At 40.3% G+C, this 22,552-nt stretch overlaps 3 protein-coding genes across 7 annotated transcripts in view; 2 read left to right on the top strand and 1 right to left on the bottom strand.

Annotated features, from left to right (window-relative positions):
- The window catches only part of LOC127906866 (uncharacterized), a 233,884-nt gene that overhangs the window by 52,111 nt on the left and 159,221 nt on the right, over nt 1-22,552 (bottom strand). The gene's annotated exons all lie outside the window — the stretch shown is intronic.
- Nucleotides 603-13,509, top strand: LOC118387503 (phosphatidylinositol 4-phosphate 5-kinase type-1 beta-like). Of its 3 annotated transcripts, none has more exons than XM_035775930.2 (14): nt 603-765; nt 4,346-4,402; nt 5,751-5,881; nt 6,256-6,373; nt 6,578-6,730; nt 8,855-9,151; nt 9,858-10,051; nt 10,199-10,279; nt 10,365-10,413; nt 10,488-10,572; nt 10,692-10,829; nt 10,953-11,073; nt 11,277-11,364; nt 12,913-13,509. In XM_035775930.2, exons 2-14 carry the CDS (start codon nt 4,346-4,348, stop codon nt 12,916-12,918), a joined length of 1,518 nt encoding a protein of 505 aa, XP_035631823.1. In that variant the 5' UTR covers nt 603-765; the 3' UTR covers nt 12,919-13,509. The 3 variants fall into 3 exon arrangements, with proteins under 3 accessions (XP_035631823.1, XP_035631821.1, XP_035631824.1); XM_035775928.2 differs by lacking the exon at nt 12,913-13,509 and adding an exon at nt 12,359-12,732; XM_035775931.2 differs by lacking the exon at nt 12,913-13,509 and adding an exon at nt 12,354-12,732.
- The window catches only part of LOC118387504 (tight junction protein ZO-2-like), a 40,297-nt gene continuing 35,841 nt past the window's right edge, over nt 18,097-22,552 (top strand). For 2 of the 3 annotated variants that reach the window (XM_035775935.2, XM_035775934.2), the window contains exon 1: nt 18,098-18,289. The gene's annotated coding sequence lies outside the window, so the exon portion shown is untranslated. Of the gene's footprint in view, nt 18,290-22,552 lie in introns of all 3 variants that reach the window. The other variant, XM_052459898.1, reaches the window with a different exon arrangement.

Here is a 22,552-nt window from a genome sequence, read left to right as displayed (position 1 = left end):
TGTCGTGTTTTTGCAGATTGTAGTGTTTTTGCGGACATTACTTTAGTATTTACTACAGTGTTGTTTTGCAGATTATACTGTAGTATTTACTACAGTATTCTACAACATTCTATAGTAAGTACTACACGTTAGAGATTTACAGTGTGTAGTATAGTATTCTATAGTATACTACAGAATTTTATAGTAAGTATCCAACTGTCATATTATATTGTAAAATGTATACTTTCTCACGTGGGGATGCTGAGCTTCAGAGTATAGTAGGCCTAGGTTATTATGATTCTGAACCAATTGCACCCCCTACTGACTAGGCTACACCTATACAACTCACAGTTCTGAACAAAGAATGATAATGGTTTATGGCTAATTATAGGCTACAGTCATCTCCCTGTCATAACCAACACAAACAATATAGTAGTCTAATATTTAACACTTTTGTTTTGTGCATTTACTAAATAACAACTCATAATATGCCTATTGGTTGCAGGCTATTTGACTTCAATTCCATGGGAGTATCGGAATGCATTTAACTATAGGTTAAGTGTTTCAATTGATTTGTTCATTAGAGAACAGCTTCGAATATGTAGGCACCAACCTCCGGGTTGTAGGCTACTTAAAGGTACGTGACAGTAGGCGGAGAATGGCACGGAAGCACCGAGGATGCTCGCACGTCACTGATTACCACAAGCCTTCAGACGAGCCAGAAACTATGAAGCCTGGTTGCAAAGTTACTTGTCTTTTCCTTTAAACACGGCGATAATATTCAAGGTAAGGACAAACATATTTTATAAGCGAAAGGACTGTGTTGTCTTGTCACCAATTTCTTTTGCCAACTTGTCACCACCTGAAGATGTCGGTCATATTGTTGGTGCCGCCACCTGCCGACGTTTTGGGCGTCAATGGAATACGTTACCTTTTTTTGTTTCATAAAACAACTATTTTCTTGACAGTCGAAGTTCGCACTCAATCACTTCTCTTTTGCAGTTGTTGGTAAAGCCTATCCAAGCAGTCTTAGTAGGATTTTGCTTTATCTTTGTAACGCAAACTATTGCTGATAAGACGCTGACTTGCTTATGCCGCGTTCAAAACAACTGAACTCGGAAATCTCCGAATGCCGACTTCAGTTTGACCAAGACAACTGAACTCTGAAAAAACGAGCTCCGACTGGGAAAAGTCGAACATGGCCCTCTTTTCAGAGCTCCGACCTGAAGATCACTGACGTAATGATTTCACCTCGTATTCTTTCAGAGTTCTCAGTTGTCTTGAAAGCACAATTGGCCGTAACAACAGGAGGAAATGCATCTGGTTTGTCACTTCCCCATAACCTGACAGAAGGAACTAACTACACGTTGTAGAAGAACATAGGCTACCTACAATTGTTCACCTGTTCATGCATCATTATGACAGCTAGGAATATGATTAGCCTGTGATAAAAGTATATACAATTCAGTAACCCCAGTTGTTGACCTGCATATGATATTATGTAATAACAGGACATGATGCCTGTACTATTTTTGGCTCTGTGACTGTATTTCAGCATTCAGGCATAAGATACACAGTAAACCAGATATTTCCATGAACATCTACTTGATTAGAATAGTCCCCATGGACAGCTCTTAATAGGCTTGCTTTCAGAGATTTCTTTGTTCAAATTTGGCAGGGTTCCTCCCTCTGATTAATCTGCTCTCCTGCCACCTATCGTACAATTATTCCAGTCCATTGTTTGCTTAGGTGATCTCGTGCCTTATTTGCGTCATTTATTCTGTCCTCTCCCTCTCCACACACCAAATATTAACTTTGCAAAATGTTTATTGCATCCCCTCTCCGTCACTCATAAAGAGACATTGTCCCATGTGGCTGACTTGGTAGAGAATGGTGCTTGCAATGCCAGGGTTATGGGTTTGATTCCCATGTGGGACCAGTACGAAAATTGAAAATGTATGCACTCATTACTGTAAGTCGATCTGGATAAGAGCATCTGCTGAATGTGTGTACCATATTTGACTACAGCATGGTCAACGACTCTTCAGCTCACATAACAGAGAACCCTAGTACTAGCATTATACATCAACTCCTGAATGGCATTCAATCTAGCCTGACCAAGCACCACTTTTCTTTGCATCATTGTTTTTGATGGGGAGAGCCTTTCACGACTGGTCAACTCTTGACACTCAACTTATTCTAAGTAGAATAGCAATGACTGCTCAAAAGTTGCTTGTGTTTACTCACGTTATGTTGTACATAATGTAATCCAGAGACAGGGTCATGAAGAGCAATTTGAGGGCAAACCAGGAAAACTACCACACTATAACTGATGCCCTTACCATAACCCCAACACTCAAATCCTAAATCTGACTATAGGTTCCACTGTAGTCCTGCTTCTGCATTGACATGATTTGGTTCTGATGCATTATTTTATGCATTTAACAAGTTGACCAGTTTGAACTGAAACCCCATCATGATGAAGTGTTACCAAACACCATTAACAGTACGTGAGCCCAGTACAGTGACAAACAAGCAGGGAACGTGAGCTATAATAAACCTATACCTACTAGGCAAAGGCCTCTATTCAATATCAGTTTAGCGTAATTTCATTGAAATGACGTCGCAACAACATTGATTCAACCAGTGTGTGCCCAGTGGGTATGAAACAGTCTGCTTTAGCTCCGATCACAATGATTGAGAATACAATCTCATCAGACCTCTCCAAAGAATAAAACACTTCGCACACAGTTTTGCACTTTGAAGCAGGTCCATTAGATGCATATTTGATGATGGGCCCCAGTCAACTTTATGAACACGGAGATGCTTGCCTGAGGCAGTCACTTATGTTAGCTCCTTGAGAATGTGAGTGGTTCATGGGTTGGTATGAGGCTAGCAGATGAATTGCATTCACATTGAAAGCATGAAAAAGCAGCACAATAAAAAATTAAATAAATTGTCATTTTTCTCAACACAATGTGGGTGTGTAAAATAATTGCTTTCCAAGATTGAGAGCCATACGCACCTCTCTGGGTAGTGCTGTGTTGTGAGGAACTGTGGGGCAGAAAGGGTCTATAATTCTACTCTGCTGACTGGACCCCTCAACACAACCCTTGATCCCAATTAAGGAGGGTTGGAAAAAAACCCAGTGGAAGCTAAATCTCCCCCAGGGACATTCCAAGAACTCTGAAATTCAAAGCTTTCAATTAGGCTACCTCTGCCCAAAGAACCAAAACAACAAGTAGCTCCAGAGGTAAAGTTGCTTAGTGAAGTGGACATGAGACCCATTGTTATATGGGCCTAATCATGATTTTAAGGTTATAGTTGTCAACATATAGGCACTTTAAATCATGAATTTCAGACTTATTGGAATGTTCTTGGGGGAGATTTAGCCTCCACTGGTTTTTCAATCCTCCTTAATTGGGATCAAGGGCTGTGTTGAGGGGTCCAGTCAGCAGAGTAGAATTATAGACCCTTTCTGCCCCACAGTTCCTCACAGCACAGCACTACCCAGAGAGGTGCGTATGTCTCTCTCTCATTCTAGACTACAAGATGCCATAGGTATTGGACACTATCAGAAACTATGGAACATGCGCAGAAGAGTTTGGAGTATACTGTGTGGCTTGGAATGGAAGATTATTTGTTATGGAAGAAGCCTTTTTCAGAGCTGAATAATATCCTCACAGTGAAGCCTCAGATGGATTTAGTTCTGATGTACTTCTTTTGACTATTTATGTTGGCGTTAGGAGATATTTCAGATTTTTGGTCACCTGAATACGCTTGACTTCGGTTGTTTATATTTGCTACAGTACAATGTATTTTCAGCAAGCTGATTGCAGAAACCTTCATTTTGTCGATGGTGTTTAGAAGAAACTTCATGGCGAGTGGGATAGTAGATACAAACATCTGTATGGTGGTATACAGTGCTCGGAATGTTCTGGACTTGACTATCTCATCTAGGAAGTGTGTAACTGGGATATGCAGTAATTGCAAAATATTTGCTGTAGATGCAACCCTCATATCACACAATTTTATTGTGTCATGGAATAGGAACTCTCATGTTTCTCCTTTTTATGCTTAACAAAATAACAAGAATGATTGCCTAGGGAGTTGTTCCTAGCCACTGTGCAATTGCCTCTTAGGTGGTATTGCTTGCGCTTTTAGAATTTTAGTCTGGATATCTGGAAAGCAATTTGACAACTTCTTAATAAAATAATTTGATTTTTATCATACATTTGATTGATGGTTAATAATGATATACCAGAACCATGATTATAATACATCTATTAGTACATCATGTTAGAGGGTGAAAAGGTGTATACTTGAACTTGCTTGTGAATTAATTTATGTTCTTTCTATCCAAAAGATGGCAACAACAACCACTGAAAGTGGAGGAACCAGTGTGTCAAAAGATTACAAAAAGGTATGGAGTCTTTGGACTCTGATAGTTAATTTATACTGCATAGCACATGTACAAATCCTGTATAAAGTCCTTCTGAGAATGAACATGGTCCTATTGGTGAACTGAGCTCCAAGAAGAATAACTGCTATTCCTCTGAAATATTGGTCAATTCTTTGTCCTCACGAGACTAGAGTTGGTGGAGTGCTATAACTGTGCTCTGTTTGTGCTTGCTGATGAAATCAAATGTTATGTCACGTGCTTTGTAAACAGCGTGTCGACTAACTGTGAAATGCTTACTTCGGGCCCTTCCCAACAATGCAGAGAAAAATAATATTAAATTTAATAACGAGGAATAAATGGACAATGAGTAACTAACTTTGTTATATACACAGGGTACCAGTACCAAGTCGATCTGCAGAGGTAGATATGTATAGTACAAGGGTAGGGATAAAGTGGCTAGGAAACAGGATAGATGATAAGCAGCAGTGTATGTGGTGAGTCAGAAGAGTTGGCGCAATGGGGGGGTCAATGCAGATAGTTATCTAAATAGCTACCTGGACTATTTAGCAATCGTATGGCTAGATGCTGTCCAGGGTCCTGTTGGATCCAGAGCAGCCGATGACGTGACTAGGTAGATCATCCACTGTGAGGAATTTTTTGAATTTCCATCAGTTCAGGATTAACAACTCCATGGCCTTGTGGTTAGTGTCCACCCTGAGATTGGAAGTTGGGTTATAATGGGTAAGGTTCCAGAGGAAACATCATATTTCTGTACATCTGATATGTTGGGACCACCTTCAGCTTTAACTGATTTGGGCTTTTCCATCCTATACCAATGTAGGTAGCCAAACACCTTTGTGGCGTGAAGCAACTTGAAGTACAAGTACACCCCCTGGACAGTACGCTAATCTATCGCAGGGCCTTACCCCGACTCCATCCCCCTAACGCGGCGTGCCAAGCAGATATGCAACAGGTCCCATTTTTACAGTCTTTGGTATGACTCTGCCAGGGATCATACTTCTAACCACAAGGCCACTGAGTTGGTGATCCTGAACTGATGGAAAGGCAGAAACAATCTTCAGGGCAGTCGGCGTGCCTTGTGTGACTCAATGTAATCATGTTATCCGCCGCTCTAGAACCAACAGAACCCTGAACAGCTTCTAGCCATAAGACTGCTACATAGTTAACCAAATAGCTACCTGGACTATCTACATTAACTCCCCCTTCCATTGCACCAACTCTTTTGACTCATCACACACTCTGCTGCTTATTATCTATCCTGGTTTATATGTACTGTATCTACCTCCATTACCTCTGCACATTGGAGTTTTCACTGGTACCCTGTGAGAACATGTCTGTGTGGTCCCAGCCCACAGCGGCTGCCCTGAAAGGAGCCATCCAGCTGGGCATTGGGTACGCAGTGGGGAACCTGACATCCAAGCCTGACAGAGATGTACTCATGCAGGACTTTTACATGGTGGAGAGTGTCTTCCTACCCAGGTATAGTACACAGCACTGGCATCACTCAGCAGGGTTCTACACATCACTAGTTAGTGACACTAATACAGCACAAACCCTGTAAAAGATGCATATCTAAACCGCATTGGTCAAATTTTCCCATTGACACAAGTCCCTTTCACTACAAGTGTTAACTACAACATTTAGCGTGACCCTCTAAGCGTCACTGAAAGACGCACATCTGTTGTGGCATCTGTTAGGCACTGCGTATCACCCAACTGATGCTTAGTGTACACTTCAATAGCTTCCTTGCATCACTCAGTCAATATTCTCTGTTGCAAATATACATATTTTCAGTCCTAAATGAGTGTTTGTATATAGGTGTTGTACTAACACTAATCTGTTTGTGTCGTCAGTGAGGGGAGCAACATGACACCAGCGCACCACTTCCCAGACTTCCGTCTCAAAACCTATGCCCCTCTCGCCTTCCGCTACTTCCGAGAGCTCTTTGGCATCAAAGCAGATGACTACCTGGTTAGTGTGGAAAGCCCTTCACAGAAAACACTCCTACATACCATGTTCTTCACTGATAATGCAGTATACAATCATGTAGTAATTCACCCTGTTGTCCATGATGTATCAATAAGAGCACAATTTAGTTTTGTTTGTTTGATACATCCTTGTTGCATTCCTGTCTATATGAATGCGTGATAATAGCTCATCCTGTATGAATTCCAGTACTCCATCTGTAACGAACCTCTGATTGAACTGTCCAACCCCGGGGCCAGCAGTTCCTGGTTCTACCTGACCAGCGACGATGAGTTCATCATTAAGACTGTGCAGCATAAAGAAGCTGAATTCCTGCAGAAACTCCTTCCTGGTTACTACATGGTGAGCCTCTCCCTTTACACAAATACTATTCCTGGCTCCATAAATGGGGCAAGTCTTATCTCTAGTACTTTCAGAGAATTCCAATTCATAGATTGTAAAGTATTATTTAAAGAGACATTCTGGAACATCTTTTTTTAAACTTCCCTCTTTGGGCAATTTGTACTTCATGCATGCATAATATGAGAATTACTGTCTTACTTCAATTAGCCATGAAATCCCTAGTTTGAAAGCAGCTGTTTTCTGGAAGTTGTGTGGTGCTATTTTGAGTACTGCAAGTTTGGCCCACATGGGCCAGCTCCTTAGCAATTTGATTTCCAGCCAATGAGCTTCAGCCCCTCGACCTTTGAGTGACAGCTAGCAAGATGCACATCGAGCAGTCGCACAGTGAAAGGAGGCTGGCTCAGGCCTGCCGAGTGTTATCCAATGATGTTGCAGGGCAGGCTCAATGGCTTAGTGACACAGCAAATAGAAAGAGCAGTGGCGTACTGCACATAGTGCCTTCAGAAAGTATTCAGACCCCATTTCCACATTTTGTTAGGTTACAGCCTTAATCTAAAATGAATTAAATAAAAACAAACATCTACACCACACAATCTATACAATACCCCATAATGACAAAGCAAAAACAGGTTTGAATTTTTTGCTAATTTATTTAAAAAACAGATCACATTTACATAAGTATTCAGACCCTTTACTCAGTACTTTGAAACATCTTTGGCAGTGATTACAGCCTTGAGTCTTCTTGGGTATGACGCAACAAGCTTGGCACACCTGTATTTGGGGAGTTTCTCCCTTCTCTGCAGATCCCCTCAAGCTCTGGTTGGTTGGCTGGGGAGCGTTGTGCAGCAACTATTTTCAGGTCTCTCCCGAGATGTTCGATCGGGTTCAAGTCCGGGCTCTGGCTGGGCCACTCAAGGACATTGAAACTTGTCCCTAAGCCAATCCTGCATTGTTTTTGCTGTGTACTTAGGGTCGTTGTCCTGTTGGAAGGTGAACCATCGCCCCATTCTGAGGTCCTGAGCGCTCTGGAGCAGGTTTTCAATAAGGATCTCTAGTTTGCTCTGTTCATCTTTGCTTCAATCATGACTAGTCTCCCAGTCTTTGCCGCTGAAAGATGCTTTGCATTCAGGCCACAAAGTTCAATCTTGGTTACATCAGACCAGAGAATCTTGTTTCTCATGGTCTGAGATTCCTCAGGTGCCTTTTGGAAAACTCCAAATTGACTGACTCCCCTGCCTTTTATTGAGGAGTGGCTTCCGTCTGGCCACTCTACCATAAAGGCCTGATTGGTGGAGTTCTGCAGAGATGGTTGTCCTTCTGGTTCTCCCCTCTCCACAGAGGAACTCTGTCAGAGTGACCATCGGGATCTTGGTCACCTCCGTGACCGAGGCCCTTCTCCCCTGATTGCTCAGTTTGGCCGGCAGCCAGCTCTAGGAAGAGTCTTGGTGGTTCCAAACGTCTTCCATTGAGTGATTAAATAGGCTGTGTTCTTGGGTACCTACAATGCTGTATACATTTTTTGGTACCATTCCCCAGATCTATGCCTCAACACAATCCTGCCTCGGAGCTCTAAGGACAATTCCTTCGACCTCATGGCTTGGTTTTTGCTCAGACACTCAACTGTGGGACCTTATATAGACAGGTGTGTGCCTTTCGAAATCATGTCCAATCAATTGAATTTATCACAGGTGGACTCCAAGCTGTAGAAACTTCTAAAGGATGATCAATGGAAACAGGATTCACCTGAGCTCAATTTGCAGTCTCATAGTAAAGGGTCTTACTTATGTAAATAAGGTATTTATACATATGCAAAGAATTTCTAAACTGTTTTCGCTTTGTCATTATGGGGTATTGTGTGTAGATTGCTGACGTTTTTTTATTTAAATCATTTTAGAATAAGGCTGTAACAATGTGGAAAAAGTAAAGGGGTCTGAATACTTTCTGAAGGCACTGTATATGACAGTACGCAATTTTCGGAGACCTGTTTTTGCTCGTGAGCGTTACTTTCAGAAGTACTTGCTAAAGATTATGCAAATCTTCCAGAAAGTCTATTTTATTTAAGTGTTAGTAACACACTTGATCATATTCTCATATGACCGTTTATCTGTTTTTCCCTCTTGTCAGAATCTGAATCAGAACCCGAGGACACTGCTACCTAAGTTCTATGGCCTTTACTGCATCCAGTGTGCCGGGGTCAACATCCGTCTGGTGGTGATGAACAACGTGTTGCCCAGGGCCCTTAAGATGCACTACAAATATGACCTGAAAGGCTCCACCTACAAACGACACGCTTCGCGCAAGGAGCGCGCCAAGTCCTCGCCCACTTTCAAGGACCTGGACTTCCAGGAGATGCTCGAGGGCCTGCACTTTGATGGCGACACGTACAGTGCCTTGATGAAGACTCTGCAGAGGGATTGCAGGGTGAGGCCTCTCACAGATTCACTTACATATTGGTATTGCATATTCAAAACAGGAAGGCTAGTCAAATTGGTGTGACAGGAAAATAGTAGTTCCTTCAGTAGCATTTGGTTGGCTATATCGCTGATGTCACTGAACTTTGAACCCCCATTGTCGATTAATATTATGAAAGGATGACGGGCCTCTCCTCCACCTTAAGCTCTTTTGAATGATCTCATTAGTACTGTATGTTTGATTACTGGGAAAGCACAGTAGACCCCTCAACAGGGATTACTTTCAAGAACAGCCCAGAGCAGAACACCTGACTCATTACAAGGCTTAGGGACTGGACTGCGGCAGAATACCAGTCACCCAACCCAATGTGGTATGTCGGCAGCAACACATAAGCCTACAGTAAATGTGTTCGGTAACCCAGGCACTGAAAAGGCCTTTGTTTAGAGGAGTTACAGCTTCACATCAGTGTTTGGTCAGAAGACTGGAGGTTTGAGTATGTTTGATAATCCAGCTCTTCCTTTTACAGCTTTCAGCATGGGTGGTTTTCAAAGGTCACGTGGAGATGCCAATTAAGAGGATTGTTTATTAAGTGGGAACAAAATGTGGTCATGTTTGTGCTTTGTTCACATGTAGGACCAGGAGTCCTTGACCAGAAGCATGTTGCGGCCCTTTTATGTTCCTGACATATTCATGTGTGTGGTTATGTCTCGGTCAGGTCCTGGAGAGCTTTAAGATCATGGACTACAGTCTCCTGCTAGGGGTGCATGTTCTGGACAAGAGTCTGGAAAGGGGGGCCAGGGGGGACAGTAAGCGCCTCAACAGCCAGAGGGTCCTCTACTCCACTGCCCTGGAGTCCATCCAAGGGGAAGGGGATGGCAAGGTTGCAGAGCCAGTGGCAGACGATAACACGTGAGTGAAGATTCACCTTAAGGCCCTTTAACCAATGACATATCACTGAATACACAATGAGTCATTGTAAACGTTAGTACATTGCATGATTCACACCATGATTCAGTCATACACTGCATAACATAAATGTGTTTTTGAAATTATCAGAATGGGTGGAATTCCAGCAAAACACAAAGATGAGAAGCTGCTGATCTTCTTGGGGATCATTGATATCCTACAGTCCTACAGGTAAGAGCTTTTCGTGGAACCACTGTTGGCACTGCCATCAAGAAAAACACATCTATGTCACGTAACATCTGAGCTTCTTTTCAAGGTTAATTAAGAAGATGGAGCACTCCTGGAAGGCCCTTGTACACGATGGGGTAGGTTAGTATGCATGTGTGATTGTGTTCATATTCCATTTGTCATAGTGGCCTGACACCTGTTTGTGTTTCAGGACACCGTGTCAGTTCACAGGCCCGGTTTCTATGCAGACAGATTTCTTAATTTCATGGGTGGCACTGTATTCAAAAAGATCCATCGTAAGTGACACACACACACACACACACACACACACACTCAACTGGTTGCCTCATGTCCTTTATATAATATTTTCTCATTAATTTGCTTAGTCATTTCACTAATGCTCCCTTTCCCTCAGCTCTAAGAGGAGCATCCTCTAAGAGGAAAAGGAGCTCCATCCATGCGATGAGGTCAGCCTCCCAAGAGGTGCTGTCCCCCCAAAAGGAGGAGAAGGATGAGAGGAAGGCCCAAAGCATGGAGTGCCTAGACAGACCATGTAGTCACCCTTTATAAACTACACAATCTATTGGGCCTGTACAAACATACTTCTCACATCATGCAATCTCTGATTTATCTGTTCTTGATGCTTTTTTAAAAATGTATCTGTTTTGTTCAACAGTAAGTTCCTCCAAGCACCCTGACCTAGTCACGCTCCCTAAAAGTATAAAGCAGGCTGTTTCCTTCTCCTCCTCCGCTCTTCAGACTATCAAGAAAGACCTTGAGGAGCACCTGGAGAATAGGTACAGTGTCAACTGTTCATACAATGTTTATTCTTCAACACCCTGATTGTACACTGCCCCACTTCATATATACCTCATCCCTTCCTTAACCACCTTTAGCACCCATACACAGTACCTTTCAAGGCTCATCCCTTGCTGGAATCAACTGTTTGTTCTGTAAGACAGTGATGGAGTTGTTGTTTCTCTTTCCACTGTCTTCCCAGTGCCTCTTGTATGACTGTGGCCCTGGATGACACTGTCCCCTTTCCCCCTACCCAGGGCAGCCCAGACTCTGTACATGATGTCTACTTGGTGGGTGTACAAGATACAATATGTATTTAGTTAGAAGTCAGAAATTGCTTAATAGAATAGATTTTTCCATTCTCTATAACCACCGCTTGTTTTATCTCTGATATCATAAATATTCCATGCCCTTTGTGAAGTCACTCATGGGGCCCAGTCGGTATTGGATACTACGTCGTGACCTTGCCCACCTGTGGGGGAAAATGACCTCTGGTTACCTAGGTTATCGCATTGGCTCACAGCAAAAACACAATTCTCTTGTCTGCTTTAGTCAATTACAAAACTACATTTAAGAAAAATACAACATGTATAAAGATTACTTTTCAACATTTTGCCTGCTCCCTAGCGTTCTCACTACTTGGAGAAACGTAATATTGTAAGGCTTCCCTCATGCCCCTTTTCATGACGATGCTAGCAGCCACTTGAGTGAATGCTAGCTTACTACCGACCGGAACATTAAGCTAGCCAAGACCAACAACCGAAACAGACTATACAGGTAGAGTGGAGCATTGCGAACCATAGGTCGGGATTTTTGATTTGGCTACATGTACATTGAACATCTTTGCGGCATGCTTTGTCAAGTTCTTCCCAAAAATCTCATCTGACGCAAGCTAAATTACATGCTGTTTGATTAGCTATCTGAAAATACATGATCAATTGATGTTTACTGATCATGAAAAGCATGCAGTGACTTGCTGTATAACTCTGATAGAGATAAATCTGCTCAATTGGAATAACAAATGTGTAGTTCAATAGGTAGCTAAAACCAAATAAATTAGCAGCCAAATCGAAAGCTCTGCACCGTATTGTGACGTTTATTGATAACCTATTCCTGAATATACAAATATATATATTTTTTTTGTCACTGACATCAGCATCACTTTTGTTCTTCTCTGACCAATCCTGTGTTAAATCACTACCAAACAAATAATCAATGAAGTCATCACCAACAATGCTCCTCTGTGTTACATCACTGATACTCAACCTCTGCATTCTAGTGAAGACTGGTGGCAGAAGATGACAAGTCCCATCCAACAGCACCACTAAATAGACGATGACCTCTAAGCATCAACTGCACAACAAATGCTATCATGACAGCACTCCACTACAAACTGTATTGCCTTTTAATGTTGTGACCTGCACTATGAAGCTGCTTTCTCCTGCTACAGTACACTTTGCTGCTACTGTAACATCAGAGACAGCCCTAAGGTTTTGAGATGGAGACTAAGGCTGTTACAAAGGCAGCCCAATTCCAATATTTTTTTCACTAATTGGTAGTTTGACCAATCATGTCAGCTCTGAACAATATCTGATGTGATTGTTCAAAAAATGAATGAGTAAAAAAATGAATGAGTAAAATCACTTATATTCATTGCTTCTCTAACAGAGATCTGTATTTGTATGCACATCCATGTGATTTATTATTTTCTATTGACATCACTAATCATAGTTAAATTCTCTGAGGCTGGATCCCTGGAAGATACATTTCATCAGGTTTTTTATTTGAAGCATACAAAAAAAGGATATACATGCAGAGACTTTTTTTTTTTCTTCCAGAAATGAAGATAAATAATCTAAAGTAGGACCAGAAAATACTGCATTGGGCAAATGCTTCATTTACATGACATACCTCTGAGTCCTCAAATCAACCCATCAAGTCACTTCACAATCAGCAGACCTTGGACACCAGGGGACACAAAGTAGAGGACATACAGGAGTTGCCAATCAATGACTTGACCAAGATTTTAAAACAATGCCATGGTGAAGGAATACCATCCAAGGCGTATGTCATGTAGCTAACGATTCGTGAATATGCCATATCAATTGTCTTCCTTTCATGATCACACATTTCATTATGTATTTCATGTAGCTGTTGTCCTATTAATGATCAGTTGTGATTATACATTTTCTTTGTGAAATTATGTATTTAAGATAATTAAATGTACAGTTAATGTATGTTATATTTATAGAAAATACTAATTGGCTCTGTTTATACAGGAAGCTTAATTTTGTTTCTGATGCTAAATTATTGGCAAAATACCTAATCTGATTGATGAAAAGACCAGTTATTGGGCAAGAATCTGAATTGGACTGCCTGTCTGGATGCTGCCAAAATAAAATCTGATTTTATGCAATAACGTTATGTTTTCATCTCTAACCTCTTCAGCCCTAAGAGGGCAGCGTAATCATTTCCATAAATGATCCATAGGTGGCATAATGTGAATAGATTAGTAATTCTTTCATCTTCCAGGATCGTTATGAGTAGATGCAAATGCTATCAAAATTCCATATAGAAGAGGCTTTTTCAGTAAACTGAACATAGAAAGTAATTGAGTTTTTAAAAGACAACTGCTTTTGATCAACTGTTTACAGCCTCAATCTGATTACTTATTTGAAATAATCATATCTTTGATTGGAAAACTGTTGGTGGAAGTCAATTGAGTGTTGTGCAATATCACCCATAGGGTAGTATTTTTCCAAATGGTGAGTGAGATGGGCCGCGGTGGTCAGGACCCCTGGTGATTCACACCCAAGTCCTCCTGGGTCACGGCTTAAGACTGGGCTGTTGTGGCTTAAAACATTGTTTTGATTATCTGGAGATGTATAGGCAAATTCAAAAGGTTTTAGGTGGATCACAGTTTAGAGCCCACTAAACCTACACATCAGGTAATCTCGCTATTACTCTCCTATGGATATTGTTGGACATAGTGCTGTCAATGTACCCTGTTTAAATACAATCAAGCCATGCATGCAGTGGTGTCATGCCCCCTCAGACTTCTCCTGTTTTTACATTTTTCAATGTTAAATTAATTACTAAACTACAGTATATAAGGCCATGTTTTATCAAAATTATTGATAGAAATTTGTGCAGTATTTTGTGGTTGGGTAGTAAATAAGATGCTATGATATATGCCTGTATTATGATCCCATGGACTGTTGCAATTTGGATGTTGTATCCTAAATATGTTAGTGCAGTAGTAGCGGTGCGTGAGTAAAATCAACGGGGAAGCCAAGCCAAGAAAAAAGCCATATTACGGAAGTTTACAAGTCGTAAGTTTACATACACTTAGGTTGGAGTCATTAAAACTCGCTTTTCAACCTCTCACAAATTTCTTGTTAACAAACTATGGTTTTGGCAAGTCGGTTAGGACATCTACTTGTGCATGACAAGTAATTTTTCCAACAATTGTTTAGACATTGTTTCACTTACAATTCACTGTATCACAATTCCAGTGGGTCAGAAGTTTACATACACTAAGTTGACTGTGCCTTTAATTTTCTGGAATTTTCCAAGCTCTTTTAGTCATGGTTTTAGAAGTTTCCGATAGGCTGATTGACATCCTTTGAGTCAATTGGAGATGTACCTGTGGATGTATATCAAGGCCTACCTTCAAACTGAGGGCCTCTTTGCTTGACATCATGGGAAAATCAAAAGAAATCAGCCAAGACCTCAGAAAAAAAATGGTAGACCTCCACAAGTCTAGATCATCCTTGGGAACAATTTCTAAACGCCTAAAAGTACCACGTTCATCTGTACAAACAGTAGTACTCAAGTATAAACACCATGGGACCACGCAGCCATCATACCACTCAGGAAGGAGACGTGTTCTGTCTCCTAGAGATGAACATACATTTGTGCGAAAAGTACAAATCAATCCCAGAACAACAGCAAAGGACCTTGTGAAGATGCTGGAGGAAACAGGTACAAAAGTATCTATATCCACAGTAAAACAAGTCCTATATCGACATAACCTGAAAGGCCGCTCAGCAATGAAGAAGCCACTGCTTCTTCCTTGCTGACAATTTTGTGGATATATTGAAGCAACATCTCAAGACATCAGTCAGGAAGTTAAAGCTTGGTCGTAAATGGGTCTTCCAAATGGACAATGACCCCAAGCATACTTCCAAAGTTGTGGCAAAATGACTTAAGGACAACAAAGTCAAGGTATTGGAGTGGCCATCACAAAGCGCTGACCTCAATCCTATAGAAATTTGCGGGCAGAACTGAAAAAGTGTGTGTGAGCAAGGAGACCTACAAACCTGACTCAGTTACACCACCAGCTCTGTCAAGAGGAATGGGCCAAAATTCACCCAACTTATTGTGGGAAGCTTGTGGAAGGCTACCCAAAACATTTGACCCAAGTTAACCTATTTAAAGGTAATGCTACCAAATACTAATTGAATGTATGTAAACTTCTGACCCACTGGGAATGTGATGAAAAAAATAAAAGCAGAAATAAATCACTACTATTTTTCTGACATTTCAAATTCTTAAAATAAAGTGGTGATCCTAACTGACTTAAGACAGGGAATTTTTACTAGGATTAAATGTCAGAAATGGTGAAAAAGTTTAAATGTACTTGGCTAAGGTATGTAAACTTCCGACTTCAACTGTATGTGTTGTGATAATTGCATTGTTTGCTCTATAATGTTAGTTCATATGCCTTGCCACTATATATATAATATATATATATATATATATATATATATATATAGGCATGCCTAAGGTCGAGAGAATAAGATGGTTTCAGAATAAATTTAACCACACCTTTGTTTAATCACAAAACTGCAGAGCAACATTGTCCGGTGGAGTCTACAAAGCATATTGCAATTAAGAAACAGTTACATGACCTACAGCATGGTCAATCAAGTTAATATTTACAACATATTTGGACTACAAAACAACTATTGATTTAGAACACCGGAGAGTTAACGCAGGAAACCAATAAAAAGAAGCTGCCTCCACTATTCCAGCACCATTTCAACATAATCAAATCACCTATGCTTACTCTAATACAGGGACAAAATATTCCAAAAACGATTTAGTCCAATTAATGTATGCTAAATATCGTGTGGCTGTCCATGGTACTGATTCATGTGCGTATAAGTAGAAAACACATGTAGAAAAAGTAGAAAAAACACTCACCCTACTCGTCGAGAAACACCAATGCCATCCTCCTCTCTGTCATGTTGCCGAAACGGTCTATGACTCTGTCACACAGTACAAGCTTTTAGTTTTTGTTGTCCTAGGCTACCTGGCTAAAATGCTTGCTCGCTAGCCTAACTTCCTTTCATAGGCAACGATTAGCCAGCTAGTTAACATTAGCCTACTACATCTAGCTACATTTTCAAATTCCATCCTTTCAGGTCAGAGGCACAATGTATGAATATGGTTGGATCAGAATCACCGTTATAATCTTTGGCCAGTATGGAGAATTAAGTAAAAGTCCAAATCCCCATTTCCACCCATGGCTAATTTAGGAAAGGTCTCATTTTAGCTAGCTAGCCACCGGAGGACAACAACACAATAAGATGCAACAATTCAACTATCTGAAGATTGGCTTGATGTGAAGCCAAATCAAAACTTTTTTGACACTTTTCACAGTTGATAACTCAGTTTAGCTCAACACTGATGGACTATTATTGTATAATTATTTATTATCAAGGGAGGCCAAATGCTCACTGGCTTCCCTTACATTCAATGCTATGGGCGGCAACAATATAATAATATTTTTGTCCAGACAGCATCAAATAGATGGGCTACACATATTGGAGACAGACGGGTGCTGTTTTAGGGGTGCTGTTTTGTTCGCTTGGATGCTTTCTCCGGTGAGATACATTCAGCCTCTTGCTAAAAGAGGTTAAATTGTATATTCTTTCCCTGGTAAATTGTTTGGGGAAGCCTGGCTTCTCTTAGCATCCCTGAATACACACCATTGTAGTACAGTATATTGAGATGTGTGATTTACAAAAGTCAGAATGACACCCTTAACAAAATGATAATTTAACAGGTAAAGTATGCTTAGATAACATTTGCAGAAAAATATACACTTTTTTTGTATATAGAATTACAGTAGGCACAATGATTATGGCTCTAGATTGCAGGAAAAGGCTGTTTCATCCTTACATACATACCGCCTCTAAAATAATGGGTGCATTACAACCCCGCATGCGTGATTTTAATATGCAAAAAAACAAAAGCTGACATCTTGGGAACAGAGAGTGCTGTATGCATTGTTTCAACTTACCTGTGCATTACTTGATTCTCAACAACCCAAGTCAATGACTCAAGTAACAAAATAATAGTACAAGTCCTAACACATCCAGCTCAGGATGTGATTCAATTGAAGCCCTTATAACAATTGTCATGCTCATTTAGCACACTGAACTGGGTGCTATTTAAGCCATACATAGGTCTTCTGTCTGATAGACATTGGATATGCCACAGGGTCCTCCTCTTACATGACAAGTCAAACCAACTAGGCAGGTATTCAAATTGTAGCCTATTGATAAAAGGTAGGGGTTGGAGTGTGCTCATGGTTAAGTATAATTGGTTGTAGAGGATGTATCCTTTCATGTTCCACTTCCCAGGTATGATTCATACAGTTTAAATGTGGATTACTTTGAATCCAAAGGAGTGAGTAGTAGAGATGAGCGAATAGGCTTTCCCCCACCTCACAAATATTTATGAGCTGACATTCAGTTTCTGTACAATTCACTGGAGAGTGGACATCAAACGGAAAGCGGGCCATAAGTAAACATTTGTGGTGTGACTCATGCCATTAGTCGAAACTAGGGTGAAATCTTTACTCCAAACACAAAAACAAGCGTTTATATTGGTCATGTTCAGCAAACAGGGCGGGACCTACCTGAATCTGTCAAATAGAAACGCTAGTTTTCGTTTGGTGAAAGGATTACACCCCTGAACTCACCCACCTACGCTCATGTGGTAGTTTACCGCAGCGTGTGCGACTCACCTTCAGTTTCAACGCCACGCCCATACCTGCAGAAACCAGGAAATATAAAGCTTTGATGGAAGACGAACTGCTTATTTTGTTACTTCAAAACTCACATTCTGTTGGTGGACTATCATATTCGGTATTTAATTGTGTATTTCCATAATAAACTATCAAATATCCAGAACTTCCATTAGGTAAGTCAAACTTCGAAACTGACATACATGTCCTTTTGTAACCTAGCCTACTGTCTGCTTGCTTCTTTTGCCTTATTTGGGCATTGACCATTGTTTGCAGTAGCCTCTTGCGCTTATTTAGTAGCCTTCTCATGCGCTTAATTCATAAGAAAAACAAAGTTTCTGAAAATCGAGTATAGTTATAACTGACCAGGCTTGGGCGGCTTCAGAGTTTGTCCTTTGTAGCCCACAGCGAAGTGCTATTCTGTTACAATAACGTTACGATTTGTCCTACATTCTGAGGTCTCAATGTTGTTGACCCTTCCCGATCTAATAGTTGATGTATTTATCCACTCTGGCTTTTCTGTTTGGGCACCCAAAACCTATTTAATCTTGAACTAATGTATACTTTATGACCTTTTGGGGTTCACAACAAAGCTGTGAAACCTTTTTGTTGTTGTTGACATAGTCAAATAACTCAAGCATAGATTGGTAATTTAAAAAAAAAAACTAACTACAGGACAGGAGTAATTTTGGTATAAAAAAAAATAATGCCACTGCTATAGGTGGCGCTGTTTATAGGCAGACTTGCTTAAACCCTCAACTTGAAACTTTCGTATTTCGGTGTCTTTCCTCATGCGGAACAAATTTGCCAAATAATTTCCCCATAAGGTCTGTCAGGAAAGATTTTCCTCCATCTTGGAAAACGTTTGAAAAACGTATCATTAACCATTAGCCTAAATAACAACAAATTAGGTATTGATAAATCAAAAATCTGATTTCAGACATTACCATGATGAACCATGTTAAGTGTAGCATTGATATCTTTAAAAAACAAGGAAACTATCAACAATTCACTTTTTTGCCAATGTTACACCTAATGCTTAATTTTTTAAAAAGTATTTCTATTTTCTGGTGGAGTAAAAGTCAGATTCACTCCAAATGTGGTTTTTGGGCTCATCACAATAGTCCCTAAAGATTAATTTGATGCATTCAAAGATGGCAATGCTGTGCAGCGACGCTTCCCATCCATCCTGACAAACATTTCTAAAAACCTGGTTTTGCTTTGTCCATTATGCGTTATGTGTAGATTTATGAAGGGAGACATGTCAAAGGAAAAATTATGACCCCCCCTTAGAATCCCTAACTATCCCTAGCATTGTTGCTAATTAGGCCAGGTTGGCCTATGTGAAAGCATTTCAGTCCATGGTCTAAGCAAACATTATAAGCACAAGTATAGACCCATGATTTCATTCTGGTACCATCATTCTGTTACCGGGTGTTGATTCCCTTCACTTACTGTAGTTCAATAACCAAAATAGATTTTTTTCTAACTCGGTATCATTATAGCTGACGCCCCATTCTTTCTGCAGACATCTTTTTAATTTTAATTCGGGGGTAATGTATTGTGTCATTTAGGAGTCACTTTTATTGTAAATAAGAATATATGTTTCTAAACACTTCCATATTGATGTGGATACTACCATGATTACGGTAATATCTTGAATGAATCATGAATAATAATGAGTGGGAATGTTCCAAGACATGCTAACCTTACCTTTATTGGTAATGGTTAGAGGTTAGCATGTATTTGGGTTATGATCTTTGACCCTTTGACTTTCTCATTCATCATTATTGATGAGTTAAGGATTATCCAAATCATGTTAGCATCCACATTAATGTAAACATTTTTAGAAACCTTCTGTTCTTATTTACAATAAGTGACTCCAAAATTACACAATACATTATTTACCTTAAATATCTATTGGGCACAAAATAATCAGAAACGCAACCAAAACAATCTGCAAATGCATTCAAGTTTGTAGTCAAAAGCTTGATGTAGTCATTACGTGCTAGGAGTATGGGACCAAACCAACTTTTAACTATTTTATTTCTAAGAATCATTGCGGGTGTCAGTAAAGCCTTTTTTAGAGATACTTTTGTAACCCTTTCCAACTTTATGCAAGGCAACAATTCTTAGGTCTTCTGAGATCTCTCTTGTTTGAGGCATGGTTCACATTAGCAATGCTTCTTGTGAATAGTAAAGTAAAATTGAGTGTTTTTTTATAGGGCAGGGCAGCTCTAACCAACATCTCCAATCTCGTCTCAATGATTGTACTCCAGGTTAGCTGACTCCTGACTCCAATTAGCTTTTGGAGAAGTCATTCGCTTAGGGGTTCACATACCTTTTTCAACCTACACTGTGAATGTTTAAATGATGTACTCAATATAGACAAGAAAAATGCCATTTGTTATTAATTTAAGCACACTGTGTTTGTCTATTGTTGTGACTTGGATGAAGACCAGATCACATTTGGTCAAATTCATGCAGAAATCCAGGTAATTTCAAAGGATTCATATACTTTTTCTTTGCACTGTGTGTATATGTAGGTACACAGTACCAGTCAAAAGTTTGGAAACACCTACTTGATAGAATGCAAAGGGTGGCTACTTTGAAGAATGTCAAATATAAAATATATTTTGATTTCTTTAACACTTTTTTTTTGGTTACTACATGATACCATATGTGTTATTTCATAGTTCTGATATCTTCACTATTCTTTTATAATGTGTAAAATAAAAACCCTTGAATGAGTAGGTGTCAACTTTTGACTGGTTATGTATAGAAGACAGAAGTTTTAAGGGGGGAATGTCCACCAAAGCTGTTTCCAGAGAATTGAATGTTCATTTATCTAACATAATTCTTTGAGAATTTGGCAGAGCGTCCAAGACGACATGTAACCACTCCAGCCCAGGACCTCCATCTGGCTTCTTCACCTGTGGGATCATCTGAGACCAGCCACCCGGACAGCTGATGAAACTGTGGGTTTGCACAACCAAAGAATTTCTGCACAAACTGTCAAAAACTGTCTTGGGAAGCTCACCTGCGTGCTCGTCGTCCTCACCAGTCTCTTGACTTGACTGCAGTTTTGGCGTCGGAACCTACTTCAGTAGACATGCTCCCCTTTGATGGCCACTGGCACACTGGAGAAGTGTGCTCTTCACAGATGAAACCGGGAAGATGGCAGACAGCGTGTATGGTGTCGTCTGGGTGAGCAGTTTGATGTCAACGCTGTGAACAAGAGTGCCCCATAGTGGAGGTGTGGTTATGGTATGGGCAGGCATATGCTATGGACAAAGAAAACAATTGCATTTTATCAATGGCTATTTGAATGCACAGAGATACCGTGACGAGATCCTGAGGCCCATTGTTGTGCCATTCATCTGCCGCCATCACCTCATGTTTCAGCATGATAATGCACGGCCCCATGTCACAAGGCTCTGTACACAATTTCTGGAAGCAGAAAATGTCCCAGTTCTAAAATGGCATGCATACTCACCAGACATGTAACCCATTGAGCATGTTTGGAATGCTCTGGAACAATGTGTATGCCAGCGTGTTTCTGCCAATATCCAGCAACTTTGCACAGACAGCCCGATCAACTCTATGCGAAGGAGCTGCATCGCGCTGCATTAGGCAAATGGTGGTCACACCAAATACTGACTGGTTTTCTGATCCATGCCCCTACACGTTTTAATGTACAGCATCTCTGACCAACAGGTGCATATCTGTATTCCCAGTCATGTGAAATCCATAGATTAGGGCTTGATGAATTTATTTCAGTTGACTGATTTCCTTCTATGAACCATACCTCAGTAAAATCTTTGACATTGTTGCATGTCTTATATTCTTGTTCAGTATTTTCACACTGAAGTTGGAATAATTTATGATAATGCCCTTTTAATGGAAGAAATTTTTTTAAAGACCGCCTGAAGATTCAGACTGTTTTGGTGGGATTTAATTTTGGCCTGCGTACTAACTTTGTTAATAGACCAATAAGAAAGATACAGTATTTCCAAACCTGCCAATAACAGCTAGTGTTCAGTTTCCCCCTCCCCACTCAGACCATTCCCAAACAGTCCTACCAAACAGTCTGTTCTTGCTTGAGAATTTGCTCTTTGCTAAGAAGCTATTTTTGAACTTTTTAATTTAAAACAATCACCGTAAGGTAATTAATTGTTACCCAGAAATGATTTGAAAAAATAACCATGTCCGCATTGGAGTAGGATCCAAGAAAATCTGCGTTGCGGCAAAAGAGGATGGAATCATGGAATCCAGATATTTAAACAGAATTCAACAGTATTCAAAAATGCATTGAACTTAGTAGGAAATCAAATAAATGTATTGAACTTATTTGTGAGTGACTGGCTCTCCGTCTGGCATACTGTATGCATTCCATAGGGACAATGCATAATCAAGTGAAAGCCGATTGAGAAAAATAC

This window comes from Oncorhynchus keta, chromosome 13 (assembly GCF_023373465.1).
Source record: "Oncorhynchus keta strain PuntledgeMale-10-30-2019 chromosome 13, Oket_V2, whole genome shotgun sequence".
NCBI lineage: Eukaryota > Metazoa > Chordata > Actinopteri > Salmoniformes > Salmonidae > Oncorhynchus > Oncorhynchus keta.
Note: the sequence above shows the minus strand (reverse complement) of the source record. Positions and strands in the feature narration are given on the sequence as shown.

Coding starts and splice junctions, on each gene's coding strand:
- LOC118387503 (XM_035775928.2), top strand. CDS start 4,346: ATGGCAACAACAACCACTGAAAGTGGAGGAACCAGTGTGTCAAAAGAT. Junction 4,403..5,750: donor TGTCAAAAGATTACAAAAAG/GTATGGAGTCTT, acceptor GTGTGGTCCCAG/CCCACAGCGGCTGCCCTGAA. Junction 10,052..10,198: donor CCAGTGGCAGACGATAACAC/GTGAGTGAAGAT, acceptor TGAAATTATCAG/AATGGGTGGAATTCCAGCAA.